Here is an 18,935-nt window from a genome sequence, read left to right as displayed (position 1 = left end):
TGACATTTGCTAGAAATTTTGAAAAAATTTTGAACATTTTGAAAAAAAAATGACATTTGCTAGAGACTCGTTTTGGTACTTAGGTTCGAGGAGATTTAGTCTACCCAGCCTACCCCAGGCCAATACCAGACTGAATTTTCTCTGCTTTTTCTTTGCTAGATAAAGAACGTCCAAGTTGAAAATGTGAATGAACGTCCAGCTGCTAAAAACATCTTCAAAGGAAAAAACACAGAGAAGATCATCGGGAAAGAATATCTGGCAGCTTTACAGAGGCCCATGGTGCTTGAGTTAGCCCGTGGAAAAGTAAGACTCCCTTTTTCAAAATTTACACTCAATCTCTGAGGACACCTGAGGCAAATCTTTAATGAGAGACTTGGAGAATTTAACAATTCACTATCCTCTTGGTGTTCTCGATATGCCACTGTGTCCTATCTTTCTGTACAAAGGACAGTAGTTTGGAGCAGGCTGTAATTTAGCTGTACAAGGGGCCCTTCTATCTCAAGCCTCTTGTGGCTTGAGGACACTGTATAGATGTAAGTAAACACCATCTTGGCCACAAACACTTGGGTACGTATGCAGATATATGCACAGTTGCTGTGTAAGATTTTTTCTGTTGACTTCGGTGAGGCCAGGATTTTATCCAAGGTCTGAAGACAGAAAGGGCGGTACAGTTTGTCATGAGGGAGTTACACCAAGTCTGTGAGGAGTAGTGTTAATCTCTTTAAACCCTTAACAGATGTTTTAGCATGACTGCTTTACCCACCTCTCTGGCTTGCTTATTGACTTCAGTGTCACCTGTCGATGTTTCAATGGTCTCACATTAATGTGCTTGATGGTGAAAGAGCTGCAACCTTTCATGTTGCTCATCTACTGGGAAACTGTCTCCAAAAATGAGAAGGAAAGGGACTGTGAGCAAGTGTGGCTCGACTGGTGCCAGGGTTTTGCAGCCTGCCCTGAAAGAGCACTGAAGCAGTCTCTCTTTGTAGGAGCACAGATGTCTAATTGTAGCTCTCAGCATCTCAGCCTTGCTTGGAAAGGGAATGAAGCAAATCCATCTCCTCTTTTTTTTAATTTTTTTATTTTTTTCTGTGGAGCTTCTCCTTTGTCTCCTTGCACGCTGGGCCAGGAGCACCAAGGTTTGAGCAACAGCTCCTCTTGCCTCCTCTCCATGCTCCTCCACCCTCCCATTGCTTGTGGCTGGGAGCATTAAGCCAACAGCTCTGCTCTCCCTTCTGCTGCCCGAACAGGTGGGAAATGAGCAGAGGGGCAGTGAGAAAGGAGGAAGGTTGAAGGTCATGCTCTCTTTTCTTTTCTGCAGAGCAGAGCAAAGGCTGTGACACCCTATCCCAGCAGAATCTTTACCTCCTGCTGTAAATAGGCACTGAGCACATACCCTGGCCACCGGCTCAGCCTACTGCTTTGCAGCTGCTATCAGGTCTACTCAGTAACTTTCAGACTCAGCCTTGTCATCAGTTTTACACAACAGAAAAAGAAACGGGACAGCACTGGCTCCCAACTGTACACATCCCTAAAGGAGGGCTGGGGTGTCGGAGGAACACAGTCAGAATACATCGGCTCCCAGTACATTGCAAATACACTGGCAGTAGAAGTTCACATGCTAAGACTGAGATGTAGTATTAAAAACCTGGGCTTTTTCTCAGGTAATAGGGTCTATACACTCCTTTTATGATTTCTCTGTGCTTTGATACTTTTACCCCTGGCACAGTGAGTTCACTTTCCAGGGTTGCCCCAAGATAACACGCTGACTTGGCTTACAGTTTCTGAAAAAAATGTATCTTTAAAGCACCTTGAATGCCAGGTGGAGGAGCAAAGTCTTTTGTTGCCAGAGGAGAGGCTGAAGCACAACAGTTGGCCCATGAAGTTCAAAGGTTGTGATATGTTTGACACGTTTAAGTCATTCTGTGATTTATCTATGATTCATTCTAGTTTTTGTAACCTGTGATTAAAGTGCAACAGATATTATGTGCACATGGGGTGGGATTATTTGAAGATTATGCAGGAAAAGAAGTCGTGTGAAATTATGCAAAGTTTTTCATTTTACTTCTAAATTCTCAATTAACAGGCAGGAAAGATGCTCACCACACTGAAACAGTCTTAGATACAGCTGCTTAACAAATCTTTGTAGTCGTATCAGCAGGCTCTCCAGCATCTGTAGTTTGCTTAAATAAGGACAACAGGTCCAAATTCAACTTCCCGGACAGAAAAAGTAAAGGGGATTTTATGGAGGGGACCCGCATTTGCTCTCTCTCATTTAACCACATTGGTTACATACTTGTTTTTTATTCCTGCAGGTCCAAAACTTCTACTCATATCAAAATGAACATGCTTTTACTCAAAATCTTAAGAGAGGTCTGGCTAGCCTTTTCCAGCTACAGCTGCACTCTGGTACTTCTCGTGAGGTATGGTGCTATATCTGGCAAGATAACCATCATCAGAGAAACAGGCAGAGCCCAATCTGATCTAAAAGGCAGGGCTGTGGCTTCTGCTGGCTTCAGAGAGAACAAAGAGTGGCAGAAATCAGCCCCTTGATTGTGTTTGAGGTTGGGGGTGGAAGGGCAATCTTCTGAATATCTGTTGACACAAGTCAAGTTGAAATTAACTTAAAGAACTGGTGAAATCCATTTGATTTAAAGTACTTTAATCAATTTAGCAGGATTTGGAAATAAACCAACTCAAACCACGTCACTATAAAAGAGATAATACTGATGTTTAAATTCATTTGATTCCTAAGTTCAATTCAATGGATAAAACCATTTTAAATCAAACCAAGTATCCATACAAAGTTAGCAATGGTTTAGCCACAACCATTTAACCTGCATCACGTAGTTAAACTTTTGCATCTGTCAACATGAGCAAAGCTGGAATTTAATGCAAATTCTTATGTTTAGTGCCACCTGCCAGTTGTTTCCAAACTTTTATGTTTAAATAAACTTTGTTACTTTCCTTCATAGCCGTATAATGGAAAGTACCCCTGGGTATCTAAGACAGGTATTTAGAAACACCAATACAAGGAAAAATAAAGCAGTAGTCTCTCTTTACCCTCAAAACTGATAAGTAAACCCAAACACAAACAGCACAGCATCTCATGTATGAGCTGTCAACAGTAGAGAATATGGCTCATCTTTGGAAGGTGTTCTGGGGTCCAGAAGAAAAATTCAAGAAATAGTCTTAATCTTATTCTTATTTTTCAAGGTGGACATATCTGGGAAATGCAATACTACTTACCAGGTGCGGCAAGATCAGGTGACTAAAATAAAAGCCCTGGACTCCTGTGAAATAGAAAAAACGGGATTTACCAGCCACAACAAGGTATGATTTCTTCTACAAGGTAAAATCTGTTCTGCCTGTTTAAAATATATCCTTATTAGCTATTAGTCATTTTCTCAAAAGGTCTTTCTGGCATTGCGTAGAGAAAATTCCACATGTGCATTTATAGTATTACTAGTACAAATTTCATATGTGGTACCCACAGGGAGAACAGGAAATGGATTCTCTTGTGCAAACCACCTTGTCTCAGCTGACATTGAGTCCAGCAAACTAATTCACATCGCTTTGAACAAATAGTGACAACTGTTACCTTTTTCTCAGCTTCTAAGTCACAGCATTCAGTGTACACAATAAATGCCGAACAAAATTCTGACTCCTGGGTGGAGCCCTGTAGGGTTTGCGTAGGAAATAAAGGCTTCCCTATGAATAGGTGTGATGTAGGAGATATGCTGCAGAGGTTCCTGAAGCCCTACTATGGCCTTAATGATCCTTCACTATTAGTAAATGTCTTTCTAAGTGGCTACTAGTGAGTGCAAGCTGGACACATGCTGCAGGCACTGGGATTCTCCATGTCAGAAGCTGACATTCCTCAGCTCAGAGAAGTACAAAGGTAGCATATGCTCTGTTCATAAACCGACTTAACACAATGACTGAATTCCTGATTTTCACGCTTGCCATAAAGACTTCAATTTATATACAGACAGATCAAGCAAGGTGGTTGGTTTTCTTCTCAGTTGTGAACATGACAATCTCATTTATATGAGATTTTCCTGGAAAAGCTTCCCATCTTATATAAAATGTATTTTCAACTAAATTACCAGTCATTTTCTCAGCTACAGCCTGTTCCATAATTTCCTCTCCACCACACTTTCCTTTCTCATAAGTATTGAATTTGAAACACATGGTGCAGAAGTGAGTGGCTCTTCTTGTAGAGGGAATTTGTGAAAATATGGGAGATCCTAGTTTGCAGGCTTAGCCTAAGATGTTGTCAACCCACATGCACCTTCTTCATTTCACTATATTTTTTAAGAGTTTTGCTGTGACTTGGAACTGTGAGGTCTTCTCCTAGATTGTTGTTTATTGACTAGCCTTTCTTCTGGTTTATTTTTTAATTACTTTCAGATCTTGGATGTCAGCACAAAAGCCACATCTGCCACAATTTATGTGCTGGAAGACAGTTTCTTTAAATCCATTAAGGCAGAAGAGAATTATGTTTTCTTTCTGAATTCCCGACGAAAAACAAATGCCAAAATAGTTTCAAAGTAAGTTGGACAATTTGACTGTTATTGATGGTAGCAGAAACTCGTGGTTCAAGTCAGGTCACGTGTATGTCTTACAGCATTAAAATCTAAGACTAAACTCTTCAGGTAGAATTTAGATCTCTTTCATATCCATATGGTACCTAGTCCAATGTTGGTTAATGGCTCTACCATAATAGATGCAAATAATAAATAATGGCACTCATAGGAAATGCAATTAAAACAGCTGCAACTGTCCAAAACATTTTAAGCAATTCATTACTTCGGTAGGAATTCTGTTTCTGCATTCTCTCATTGCTTAAGAAATACTCCAAATGGATCTTCATTTCTTATGTGTGAGAAATCAGAGGGATAGAAAAAAAAATCACCTGCACAGAAAGGAAACGGTAATGGAAGCTACGTCTGTGTACAACTCCAGACTGTAAAACACTGAAAGCTTGGTGATATTTATATAAGACAAATGATTCAGGCATCTCCTTAACATTATGCTATTTAAAAAAAAAAATACATTCAAAAACCCAATTTCCAGATCTTCTTATGAACAAATACATGAAACTTTTCAGAATGTCTATGGTTACTGAAGGCTTTTTATCAGACACTATAGATCCATACTTTATAAAGTTTGTTATTTAGGTATTTTATATCATGCTCCTCTAGCAGTAATCCCACCAGGGTTAAATATTTCTAGTACCTAAAAAGCTGTAGACTTTCCATGATCTGAACATTTTAAAACAAGTCCAAGAACTTTAGTAATTCTTTGTTCTGTATTTTTCATCTGTGGAGGGTTTCTTTTTGCTTCCTCTCCCTGTGATTTTTGCATTTCTTTGAAATGTTTGAGTTCTAATGGTGTTTTCAATGTATGGATGCACAGGCAGAGACTGGAACTGAAGTCAGTACAAGGTGGCCCTGGACTGATCGCTGGGAAGCACGCTGCTGGTGTTGTCAAGACTTTGGACTCCAATTACGTGTCCATGCCCCTAGTAGCAGAGACAGTCAAATCTGAATGCAAAAAGTGTCCTTCGGTAAGTAAACGCAGACTTGTTGGACATCAGTTTGGTTTGCTGAGCAAAAGAAGCGTGAAATAGAAGTTTCTGTCCAAGCAGTCCACTAGGAGATGTTTAACTCCCCAGAGCAGGGAGCAGTACTGTAGTGCTGCAATGGTTTTCCACCACATGAGGGTGTTTTAAGATCTACCTCTAAAAGTATCGACCTTTTTGGTGTCTTTCAAAAATTAAGTGCAGTGTTTCTCAGAAATGCAACACCTTTTTGTTTTGTCTCATCTTTACCAACCTTGAGTTGGCAGAAACTTCTATCCTCTGGTTAATGGGGTGTGTAATGACTACAAAGATGGATGACCAGTATTTATAAACAATTCTCTATCATGGAGGAGCTGAACTGCTCCTAGAAATTAAAGGTAGATAGCCATTCAGAAGGCAGGAAAAAAATTGTGGGAATATATCTGCCTGTTCTAACTGCTTGACCATGAAGGAAGACTTTTATTTAAAAGACTCTATGGGTATTTTATAAATATAAAATTGTGCTTTAATATTATCGGCAAGTCCAGTAGTCTTCTCATCTCTCCCCTCCTGGGGAAAAAAAAAAAGTTGTTTTTTTTTTCATATGTAAAACATCTAAAATCTACTAAGACCTTGGTACAGTAAGAACTTACTTTAAATACACCATCTTTTGTTTTACTGATAATATTCATCATATGCACTAATATAAATTGCAATAGTGATAGTTAGCAAACAGCTTTAATGCTATTACCATTGTAGAACGAATTTAGTAGTGAATGGGAATATTATTTTAAAGACTATTATTCTCTGTCAGTTTTTGATAAGCAGGATAAGGTGTCTATTCAGCACACATAATTTGAGTCTTCTATTTCTGGTGAGCGTAAATTCGTTACTATTTTGGAAATTGTTCTAGCTATTTGGAAGTAACATTGCACTGCAATAATTTATCTTGTCTAAAGCATGTAGAGCTGCAGAGAAGATTAAAAAAATATATTGGGGAAAATGAATTAGAATTTATGTTGCATGTGTGCTGAAGCAGTTCTGAGTAGGGAACATCAAGGGGTCTAAAACAGAGCAGAGACAGGTGCTCTTCCCCAGACTCTGCCCACTGGGGTTTGTGCTGACCAATTTGTCACTTGGAACTGAGTTTCTTATAATGGTTATAGAGATAATTTCCAGACCAAGATAACAAACATAGGGTATAATTCCAGAGCTGTGCCTGGGGACTGAGCTATAAACCTAATGGCACGATGAGAATGAAGTTCTGCTTTCTCACTGTATTTTACAGTAACTGCTATGAAAAGATGGGGTCTATAAACAGAACTCTGTATCCAAAGCAGCAACATAACATTTGGTACTTATATATCATAGTATACATTAATGCCATGCTGACATGGTGTGCTGTACATTTTTATGTTTTCAAAACACGTTTCAAATTGTAACAAGTCTTGTCTCTAGATTTATGAATTTGGTAAAATAACCATTATCAGCCCCATTTCACAGGTGGCAGCACTAGCTTCTGTGAGGTCATGGCCAACATCTACATTTAAATTTAGACCTAGATTTCTGTGTTTACACATCAACATGAAGCATGCTCTTTTCAGAAGAGTTCATGGCTCCTACAGTTTTTTTATACTCATGGTTCCTACAGAAACAGACGCTTGCCCCTCCTGAAATGGAATTGTTTCTGTTCTTTCTTGTGTAGACAACCTTTGAAAAATTTGGCTTGGGGCTCTGTGTGCCCAGAGCTACAGGATAAGCCATGCAGTGGTTGACAAGAGGAGGTGCCTCTCACTGCTCAAGTACTTAATGTCCAACAAGCAACCTTTGCATTGCAAGTGTTCCCTTATCTATTTGACATGACTTTTAGTAGGAGGAGGAGAAAGATTTGCAGGCAGCTGCAGATTTGCAGATGAGGGACTAAATACCAACCCAGATGTTGGCCAAGCCTATGCTGATGGAGCAGAGATGCATCCTAATTGCCCACAGCAGCCAGCTCCAGCTGCATGTCACAGCACTCTGCTGGCACTGGCAGCCCCCACGCAGGGCAAGCTGACAAGCTTAGGTGCAGCACTGCAGGAAAGCCACGAGTAATCCACACAGCTTCGTGTGCCATATGGACTCACGGGTTGGGCTCACCTAACCTGAGGGACGTTTGTGTAGGCTGGTAAGGCAGCTGACAGGCACCAGCAGTCAAAACCAAGTCTTGCTTGATTTAGGATCTCTCGATTTGGCTCAAATTTTCCCAGAGAGACCAGAAGTGCTGTGGTCTGATGAGAGGGAACCCAATTCCTGTCTGAGTTTGGCTGAGTTGCCATGGGGCAGTGCGTGCATCTGTGCCTGAATCCCTGGGTTGTTCAATCCAAACAGCCTGACATTCACATCAGGAGAACAAGAACCCTAGTGAAATTCAACTGTGGGTGCTATTTTTTAAAGTCATGATCATTGCAGGAGAAGGCAGCTGCTCCTTGCAGCAGCTGAGTGCTTAGAGCACCCCCAAACGAGGGAGACTTGGTCTCCACTCTCTTTTGCTTGTGATGGCTTCAGTTCACATCTCCTACCTCGCTTGTCCCTGGGGTGTAGGCTAAACCCATAGAACTGGGCTCTGCACAGGAGAAAATAAAGGGATTAATGAAGTCAGAGAATTCTTGCTGGGCTACGGTGCAACTTCAATAGTGGGAATAGAAAGTGCCCATATGTTTATCCAATTTCAGCTTATAATAGTCACACCGACCTTGGTGCACTAATCACCAGTTGAGGTTAACAGACCCATCTGTGCCTCAGAACATGAGCTCCTCCCAGCTGGTTGTTAATCCCCAGGAAATATCCTATGTCTCAATCATGGTTGCCTAATTATTGTTTGTTACAGTTGATGGAGGTTGCACTCTGTACTGTTGAATGACACTTCTATTTGATGGCAGGTTCAAGTGTTATTGCCCAATACAAAACCCATGAACAGGGGAAGTATTTTAGTAAAGGTCAAATGGGTGCTAGTGTCATTTCCCACTCAGGAAAACTGCAGTAAACACTCCTGCAGAGAACAGCTGAGTTTTCACCAAGGAATGTTCTTGATAATTTGAGATAACAGAGGCAAAGGCAAGTGAGAGAGGAAAGGTCAAAATACCTGCACCAGCTTCTCATAGGAGCGCAGCTGGAAGGACAGATATAGGTACTTTGGAACCATGTTGGCTCACTCTGGACAGAAATGTGGCATGGGGAGTAAATATAGCAACAACAGACGAAGAAGCAGGTACCTGTTCTAATACCTTCTTAACTACCATTTCGTACAATAAACACAAATCTGCAATAACTGCGTATCTTATGCAGTTTTATGAGTAAGAAATTCAAATTACTTGTGGGTCATTTACTCCTGTTCCACAAAAACCACTTAGAAAATTACCATCTTGTGAGAATTTGTGATTTATTTATAAAATGAGGATTTTGCATCTCCCACATTAAAAAATCTGACTTAGAAGAAAATGGGAACAGAAGGCAAACACCATATTCACCAGAAAGCACAGTAAATTTGCAAGATAAGGAAGTTCACCTTATTCAGGTGACAGGACATTCTAAATAACTACATTTTGTTTCAAAACAAATTGTACTTAAGGCAATGTATATTATTATGAAAATACTAAAGAGCAGAAAGAGAGAGAGAGAGAAAGGTCTTGAAGATACATGGACTGGGATATCACAAGTTAGATAATACTTAGCTAAAGGATTAGCAATATATTGGATTTCAGCTAATTTGAGCAATAGCTGGCCCACATATCTGCATTTATCAAGTCTGATTTTGAGAACCGAAACCATGATCTGAGAGATTTGACATAATGTGAATTATTTTGCAGCTTTCTGAACACTGGCAGAGCATCAAAGAATACATGCATCCTGAAAAACTTTCCAAAGCTGAAGCAGCAAGAAGCTTCTTGTCCTTCATTCAGAACATCAGAAAAGCTACAAAAGAGGAGATTCTGCAGATCATTAAAAGTGAAAAGAAAGAACTCCTGTAAGTCATCATAAACAAGCTTTCAGAAGGTTTAGGTTTCTGAAACCTGCAAACAGCTAAATAGCATGAAAACATTCAGTTCTACTGCTGATGTCCTAGCAATCCAAAAACAGTATTCACTACTGTCTACAGGAAAAAGGAGGGTTTTTTTGTTTATTTTTTTGTTGTTTTTTTTTTGTAATAAAGTATGTTTGCATCATATTATTCAGCCAGTAAGAATGCAAAGCAAACATGTTTTGTAGCTTAGGCAGAGTTTCTTATCACAGTTGCTTGTTCTGAAACATTCTCTGATTTGTTTTTGACTTGCCCATTGGTTTCCTTCAAATGGAAATGCAGCAGAGAAGGCAATGGTTCATGGCTGGATGTTGTCCTTAGACTGGAGTTTGGGTATGACCAGCATGTGCACCTAGGGAGTTGGAAAGCATTTCTGAGTTCCACTTTACAGTCAGGATTTTTCAAGCAAATTAGAGCAGATGGTAACAACAAAGATAAACCTGCAAGTAATTCAGTTAGTATAGAACCCTTTTTTTCTCTAGTTGCTACCTCTTCTGTAGAAGTAAAACTTTTTTTTTTCCATTTACAACCTTGCCCTGTGAACTTAAAGACACTCTAAACAGTTGTGTTTTTGAATGCATTTTTTTTCCTGCATTTTCATAAAGTCAAATATTTTTGTCCATGGATATGAATACTTTCTGGAGTCCATTTGCTATTTTGGGATGGAAGAATTCACTTTGAACTGTGTTCAAAAACAGTTTTGGCCAACAAGAATAATTCTCTCTTACCTGCTAAAAACAGATCTGTTAGCACAATAGCTTCATTCTTTCTAAGTGCAACAAAGTGCATTCAGTATTTTCATTACAAAATGAAAGCTCATTGCAATATGTTCATTTCCACATCTTTGTAGTCCGCAAATAGTGGATGCTATAACTTCTGCTCAGACCCCAGAGTCACTGGAAGCCATACTGGAGTTTCTGGACTTTAAGGATGCAAGTACTTCCATCCTTCAGGAGCGATTCCTGTATGCCTGTGGATTTGCTTCTCACCCCAGTGAAATGCTCCTGAAATCTTTAACTGTAAGTCAAAGGACAAAACCAATACAATCCTTCAATTTTCCTTTCCTTACCCCTTCCAGGGTCTCCTTTAAGTGTACCAGGAGCATATAGCCTGGAAACACACAAAATTCACAGGTCCAGACCAAAGCTCTATTTACTTTGTAAAATGTTACCAACATTTACTACATGGAAAACAAACATAATTCCAAGCAAAACAATTAAGGATGAAAAGCCTTATTAAAGTCCAGACACCATTTTATCATAGAATCATAAGATGGGGTTTGGAAGTGACCTTAAAGACCAACTAATTCCAAAACCTCTTCCATGGGCAGGGACACCTCCCACTAAGCCACATTGCCCAAAGCCTCATCTAACCTGGCCTTAAACACTTCCAGGGATGAGGCAGCCACAGCTTCTCTGGGCAACCTGTTCCACTGCCTCAGCACCCTCAGAGTAAAGAATTTCTCCCTAATATCTAATCTGAATCTATGCTCTTTTAGTTTAAAACCATTCCCCCTTGTCCTATCCCTCCACTCCTTGACAAAGAGTTCCTTCCCAGCTTTCCTGGAGGCCTGGAGGCCTTTTCCTGGAAGGCTGCTATGAGGTCTCCGTGGAGCCTCCCCTTCTCCAGGCTGAACAACCTGAGCTCTCCCAGCCTGCTTTCACAGGAGAGGTGCTCCAGCCCTTTGATCATCTTCATGGCCCTCCTTTGGAGTCATTTTAATATGTTGGTGTCCTTCTTATGATGGGGGCCCCAGAACTGAACACAGTAATATTATTTCATAATAATATTATTTTTAAAAAAGGCTACAAAATTAGTTATACTACTTGAGACACTGAGTGTAACTCAGGTGAAACATGGCACTCAGTTTTTATGTGTAATGCTAGAGCAGTTAGTGCTTAGCCTGAGCCCAGGCCAGTAAGGTGATCACTGCCTTTGTGGCACACTAACGTCCACAGGAAATGAAGGCATTCAGTCCAGATGGGTTTCATGTGGTTCATCATATTTAGACGGAAGTACTAACAGTGTTGCTTTTGCCTAACAGTCTAAGTTCAAGGGTGATATCGCAAATGAAGAAATCAGAGAAACTCTTGTCATTGTCATGGGAGCGCTCATCAGAAAGTTGTGTGACAGAGAAGGCTGCAAGCTTCCAGTGAGTATTTGCTGTTCACTGCTGGCCACGTTCTGGTCTGCAAGACATGTAAATGAACCCTGCTGATGTTACCAGGAGAGCATGAGAGACACAGGCACCATATTCCTACCTGTTTTAAAATAAGCCCATAAACTCCTTTGTTTAATAGAGAACCTTTTGTTTTTTTAATAACGTCATCTATTTTGCCACCTTTATACTTTAATTTGATATCTTCCCATTGAAATGAATGATAAGTCTATGGAACCACATGTCACTCTGGCCACACAGGTTATAGTTTGAAGGAAGTCAGCAACATGCAGTTTACTAAGGACACTTTTACTAGCTCTGTGTAATGTTGCGCTAAACCAAAAATGGACTAGAACCCAGCCCTGCTGTTCCTGTTTCTCAGGAGAGAGAGAGTAAAATTATGACCACCACTTAAACATGCTGTTGATTTTTTTTAGGCTGTTTTGGAAGCCAAAAAGCTGATTCTAAATAGGTTGGAGAAGGCTAAAAAAGGTGACAATGTGAAGATGTACCTGCTGGCACTGAAGAACGCACTCCTTCCTGAAGCAATTCCACTGCTTCTGAAGTATGCCGAGTCAGAAGAAGGGCACATCAGCAACACTGCTGCCACCGCCATACAGAGATATGATCCCCCTTTCCTCACCAACGAGGTAAGAATAGATACTGCCCAAAAAAAGAAGTGCAAGAGACTATACTGAACAAAGTATAACTAAACAGATTACATTTGTCAATCCCACTCTTCAAGGTGCCCCCAAGTATTTTTTTCCATCAGAACCTTATTACATGTACTTTAGTTCTAGTCAGAAAACTCCATACGTTCCTTCATCCCCAGCTCACAATCTGCCAATGGTACTCAACCTTTGGCTCCAGAGTCAGATGCAGCCATTAAAGGTGGCAGGCAAGTCTGCAGGGCAAACTGGAGCTCCATTTGCAAGAGCGTTTTCTCCTCTGTGACATACAGAAGTCATTAGAAACAGATGGAAACCTGTGTAACCCCTGTTCTTTCTTGTTCTTTCACATAGTCAGGGAAAATACATGATAAAACAGAAAGTTGAAATAGCTGCATCTTACTTTGCAGTCTCCAAGGCTAACAGATGAGGCACAAAATAGCAGAGGTCCTGCCTTGGCTGCATTTTCCTGCATCCCATTTCATACCTGCTGGGTATGTCAGGGTGCTGCTCTGGCAGTGCATGTACCAGAGACCATTCTGTCACTGGGGCTACATGGCTCTCCATGGCTTTATCTGTAACAAAGATGTGTTATAACCTTCTCAGGGTTGTGGGGCCACCATAGGCACTATTTAGAAAGTGAAAATTGCAAGATTTTTTTTTTTTTAGTACATCTTCCCTTAACAGTCAAGAGAATCTTTCTCTGGATCTTATCGCTGACACGGTATTTTGATCTTAGTACTCCTATTTATTTACAGTCCCACTGTCATAATCAGTGTGGAAGACTGTATTTGGACTGCAGCTGAGAGAGCATAACAGATTCCTCACATCCCCATGTGGTCACTGAGCTGTACACATCTCTTACATTCCAAAAGAACCATGAAGAACAGTGAGCTGAAAATATATCCTAATGCATTAGCCTTAGTTATGGGCCTAGCTTAAGCTGACATTATAAACGAGATTCCAAGCTGTACTTTGCCCAGTCATCTATGTGAGTTGAGTAGTGACTGATAAATCTATTTCCTGACCAGGTGAAGAAAACAATGAACAGGATATACCACCAGAATCGTAAAGTCCATGAAAAGACAGTGCGAACCACTGCAGCTGCTGTCATCTTAAACAGTAACCCAACCTACATGGAAGTGAAAAACATCCTGCTCTCCATAGGCGAACTGCCTCTGGAAATGAACAAGTATATGCTCTCCATGATCCAGGATATACTTCAGTTTGAAATGCCTTCAAGGTACATTAAATTCACTATAAAATATACAGTTCTTTTGCACTCCTTTGCAGAAATGTGAAGAAACACAGATTCCCATTAGAGAACTACTGTAAAATTTAAGGACAGTAAAAGATGATGCTTGATCTTTGTCCTACCTTTAGGTATCGATATTTCAGAACAAATTTGTGCATTTCAATGACATTCATTTGATAGCTAGTTACATTTTCAGAGGTACAAATGAGAATTAGGCATCCAACCTGCATTACTATAGGAAATTTCTTCTGTTGATCTTAATTTTATCTGTTCAGTGTGGCCCTTGCTTTTAGATTTTCAAGAACCAATGATCAAGAAAAAATTTAAACATCACAATACTAGAAGGAAAATAATCAAAATATCTCTGTTTCTCAAGAATAATAATTTTCCAGCAAGACCTTTATTTTCTTGCCTTTCTACCTATTACTGCAGGAGTAGCTCAAATTGGAGAAGAAGCTCTGAGTTAAGGGAGGCTTAGAGGCATAACTTTAATTTTAAAAATGAGAGCATCTTTCCTACTGGGAAATTCACCCTTTCTCAGATTTGATGTTTCTGTAGAAGGGTAATACATTTGTCACCATAACTTTCTTGTTTCTCTGTTTTGTTTGTTCGTTTGTTTTGAAACCTCACAGCAAAACAATTCGGCGAGTTCTGAAGGACATGCGTTCTCATAACTATGAGCGCTTCTCCAAGCCAGGCTCTTCCTCTGCCTACTCTGGCTATATTACACGTATGTAACCAGGAAACTGCCTTATAACCCTGTTTGTATTCCCAAACATTTGATTAATCCACTAGTTTAGTCACAGGTACCTTCTGTCTTTTTTAATTAAGGTGGTCCTGATATATCGTCCACATACAGCCTTGACATCCTCTATTCAGGCTCTGGCATTTTAAGGAGAAGTAACTTGAACATCCATATTTTCGATAGAAACACTCAACTTCATGCCGGCCAGGTAACTGCTACACGGTACTAAAAAGCTAAGCCAGGATGTGGGATTCTTCTTACAACTTCTAAATCAATTCAGCTAACGCTTAAGACTATAAAGTTTGCTGCATTGGACAGAGAACATGCTAATAGAGGGAAAAAAACAATGCAGCAGACAATAAGACACTTGTACACCTTCACATCACCAGGTGTTTTGTCCTTTATGATGTATCCATGTCCTGTCTCTGGTTAAAGCCTATAATGTTTGTATGGTATAATTAGTAAAAGCCTTGCAATTTTGTAAAATCAAGTCCCATGATATGAGTATAATGTAGAATGGAAATACAAGGGTTGGCTCAAACCTAGGAATCAAAGAGATTTAAGCGAGATGCTTCTGTTTTGGCATTTTCTGAATGTTGGCAAGTGCCTTCAATACTATAATCCTCCTAAGTTTCTAAGTTTCTGCAGGACAAAAATTGCACCAAAAATCTTTTTTTTTTTTTTCCTCCTGAATGCCTGTGTAAAACAGTCATACAAATAAAGGAAAATGTGATCGAAAAGAAACTGAGAAACTAAGACCGGGCTTGTCGGCAAATTCTGCCTTCATCTAAAGTGAAAAAAACATGCTGTGATATTATTTTAATTTCAGTATTTCTAGTTGCTCTACTTTGTTCCCTTAAGTCATAACTTCATACTTTTTCACCTACAACTAAATAAATTAGAGTTAGGCTCTTAGACATTAAGAAAACGTGAAAGGTCGTTAACAGCCTTGTTCAGGCAGAGCTTTTTCATTGATTCTGTACTACTGTTGCCTCTTAGGTGGTGATCGAAGCTCAAGGTCTAGAGACCATAATAGCTGCAACTCCCGATGAAGGAGAGGAAAACCTGGACTCTTTTGCCGGCATGTCAGCCATTTTGTTTGATGTCCAACTCAGGCCAGTTACATTTTTCCAAGGCTATGGTGACTTAATGTCTAAAATGCTCTCAGCAACTGGAGATCCCATTAACGTGGTGAAAGGACTTCTCCTCCTGACAGATTACTCACAGGTACTAGTAGCACACTCTTTTCTTCTTTTTCTGTCTCTTAAACGCAGATGCTCTCTCTCCCATATAGGACATCTTATTTTCTCTTTTTCCGATGTTGATAAATCTGACAAATGCACCATAGGCTTCTCTTACTATGGGAACAATAGAAAAGTCACAAGTATGAAACTAGAATGAAACTACATGAAAAGCTATCTAGGACAAAGGTGAGAACACATATCATTCTAGAAAACAAAGTAAGACTAAATAAAACCAGATACAACTGAGCTTCCTGTAGAAAACTCCTATTACTATTACCTCCTCTCCCACAGTTTCTTGTAAGACAGTACTGTCCCAAATAACCACCTCAGTTTTACTCTTCAGAAGTTGTCCAGAGACCTTACATCCAATGAGGCAATAACTGTCAGGCAGGGAGTGAATTAATCACTGGTACTCAGCCTTTCCCAGGTCACTAACCTGCAGACAACAATGCTAAGAGGAGGAAAATTCATATGCTTATAGCCAGGCTAAAACAGGAATTAAAATGGTCGTTATACAGTTTTTATGCAATTTTCACCCCTAATGGCAGTTCAATTTATACTTAAATATAGACTCATACACAAATATAATTGACAACATAATTATCTTATTGGAGGTCTAAATGTCTAGACATGTTACAGTTCAGGGCCAGCATTTTAACTCTGTGAACTGGAGTATTCAAAGAACTGCTTGACTTCAGGACAGTTGTTGGCAATATCATTCATACGCGAAATTGCAGAAGGATGACCTCCTTTTACCTGACAGAGGGCTGTTGATTCCCCTTTAAATCTTGGCAAAAGAAAATGTCAAAAGCAGATGATGAGAAAATCCACTCTGATCAAAATTACACATAAACACCCCCTGCACATAACAGCTGTCCCCATCCTGAACCCAGCTCAGCCACTTTACAATGGTATCATAAGTCTAGAGGGCTTCCCAGGTAGAGCACAAATTGGCAAAGTAAAGCTCATTCCAACAACAATTCCACATGTAGACTATGGGCAAAAACTTTACCATGAGCTATTTAACAAACTGCAGAGATGAGAAAGATGATTGTACGAGCATGGTGTTTACAGAACTAAGTATTTCCAACTGCTGTGCGTGCACCAAGCTCCGTACATACCCTGGCAGAATCAGCTGGCTGAGCACCCTGAGAGCTCTGCCAGCCAACAGATTCTCTGCTCCTCATCTTTGGAGAACCTCATAAAAGTCTGGAGCACACCACTGCTGGGATTGGGTGCCATTTTTAACAGTATCAGGGTGTATCATTTTCAGTCAGACACTGACTCTCTGGAAGCCTGTGCAGTGCTGTGATTAGATGGGATCCCACCCTGCTTTCTCTCTTGAGTTACCACTAGCACGGTTGCTGCTTAAGCTCTTTGGGATTCGAGCATTGGACACCACCAAAAGTGAGCATTTACAACCCAAAAGGCTGTTACCTTTTGTAGTTCCTACCTCTAGCACCAGAAAGGCAAAAACTCTTTAAAACACTGTTGAAAACAGCTTCAGGCTGAGCTGCTTTTAAACGACACATTTTTCTAAAACTGGTTTTACATCAGCATTACAGGTCAGCAGCAACATCAGCAGTGTTTGGACACTTACACATAACCCAGTTCAGCTTCATTAGAAATGCTTCCACTTGTCAAATCCTTGAACTGTGACTGCAACTGAACTAGAAAACATTGTTAGACTGGAATTGTGTGTGGCGTAACACTGAAACTGAGGAAAACCAGTGCAAGCGAGCCATAATTAAACTAGCTTCTTGATTGTTGAGTACCACCTCTGCTTTCCCTGGCCAGCTTGGCCAGGTCTTGCTCAGAACATAAGCCCCTTTACAACACAAACAAACACAGACAAAGGCAACAAAGACAAATGTGGATTTTTCTTCTTCCAAATATGAAAACCAGGCATGTGAAACATTGCTCACCCTCTGATACCACAACTCAGTGTGCCACAGCTGACCGCAATGTTGATTTCAGAACAGGTAAAAAACGTGCATAAGGTAGGGACAGTGCAATTGAGACCAAACACCCAAAGCATGGCTTGGAAGCCAAGACGTGAGCTTAAAAATGAATTATCAGAAAAGAGCTGATGTAATGCTTGGTTTGCAATTATTGCATTGGCACAGCTTGATTTTGAGAAAAGCTATTTTTAAATCTTGGAGTTTTGACCCCCCTCACTGATGTTTATAAGGATCATTTTGCATAGCAAGACTGAAACTGATTTATACTTATAGTGCTGTCAAATCCACCAAATAACCTCCCCCGGAAAATCGCTTCCTTTCATTAACTTTACAACAGCAGTAATCCCAATAGGCACATTTCAGAGAGAGGCGGTTTCCAAGTTAATAGTATTGCTGCTGAACCTTGTGCTCCTACCCACTGTCTGTAACATCTTTTCTCCCCTAACCTCACAAACTGAAGTCAGAGTGTGTTTCACAGCCATTGCCAGTTCCCACAGTGCTGTTTGAGGGCTAAGAATAACAGTCCAGAATCTATAATTGCCTCTATAAAACAAACAACTCTCATAAAACTGTTCTTGAGACTCTAAAGTCACCTGCGTTAAAGTTCAGTAGTGTTAATATTTCTCCTAGGCAACGCACCTGCCAGAGGCACAGAGAAATTAAATACTTTATTAATAGGTCAGAGAAACCATTTGAAAGCCAGACCCCAGTGGAAGATAGCCAGTTCCCAAAGGAGTGCCTTTTCCAGCAGTCTCTGCGTTGGGTTACAGTAGCACTATCCATGCAATACATAAAGAAACTGTTTTTATTGAAACAGACCACATGTCAGCATGTCAAACAGCAACTAACGATTCCGATATTTCAGATCACACTTTCCACTGCAAATGACACACAAAGCTTAAAATAGGAAGGGAAAGGAAAATACTGCTCCTGAGAAGGCTTGGTCCCCGTGATCTGCACCTCCCATTAGCCTGGACTGGATTTGCACATGAGATGAAGGACAGGACTGAGCTCTAAATAAGGAAATAGATGAGCTAGTAAAACACAAGACAAGCGCTCCTTAGATTCTCTTGTCAGTTTCAGTGACAAACTTGACTTCATTCTAGGTAGCCTTTAAAGCCTAAAAGTGTGCAGCCATCGCACACCAATCATACTCTGATATTCTTGGGTGCAATTTGACAATACATTTAAAAATATCCTCTCCTCTGGTTGTGTATACATGTCTCTACTAGAATGTATACTGTTACCTTGTCAGTCATTAAAAACTACTGACCAATTCAG

The 18,935-nt window shown here is 40.1% G+C and overlaps 1 protein-coding gene across 1 annotated transcript in view; it reads left to right on the top strand.

Moving 5' to 3' along the window:
- Window positions 1-18,935, top strand: part of MTTP (microsomal triglyceride transfer protein) — a 28,822-nt gene that overhangs the window by 5,987 nt on the left and 3,900 nt on the right. The window contains exons 3-15 of the mRNA XM_080590123.1: window positions 160-303; window positions 2,313-2,420; window positions 3,214-3,330; window positions 4,411-4,550; window positions 5,419-5,569; window positions 9,412-9,569; window positions 10,474-10,642; window positions 11,668-11,775; window positions 12,219-12,431; window positions 13,481-13,692; window positions 14,337-14,434; window positions 14,536-14,657; window positions 15,449-15,676. Coding sequence (XP_080446249.1) covers window positions 160-303; window positions 2,313-2,420; window positions 3,214-3,330; window positions 4,411-4,550; window positions 5,419-5,569; window positions 9,412-9,569; window positions 10,474-10,642; window positions 11,668-11,775; window positions 12,219-12,431; window positions 13,481-13,692; window positions 14,337-14,434; window positions 14,536-14,657; window positions 15,449-15,676 — 1,968 coding nt within the window. The remainder of the gene's footprint in view (window positions 1-159; window positions 304-2,312; window positions 2,421-3,213; window positions 3,331-4,410; window positions 4,551-5,418; window positions 5,570-9,411; window positions 9,570-10,473; window positions 10,643-11,667; window positions 11,776-12,218; window positions 12,432-13,480; window positions 13,693-14,336; window positions 14,435-14,535; window positions 14,658-15,448; window positions 15,677-18,935) is intronic.

Source organism: Anser brachyrhynchus (genome assembly GCF_964034855.1).
Source record: "Anser brachyrhynchus genome assembly, chromosome: 4".
Taxonomy (NCBI): Eukaryota; Metazoa; Chordata; class Aves; order Anseriformes; family Anatidae; genus Anser; species Anser brachyrhynchus.
Note: the sequence above shows the minus strand (reverse complement) of the source record. Positions and strands in the feature narration are given on the sequence as shown.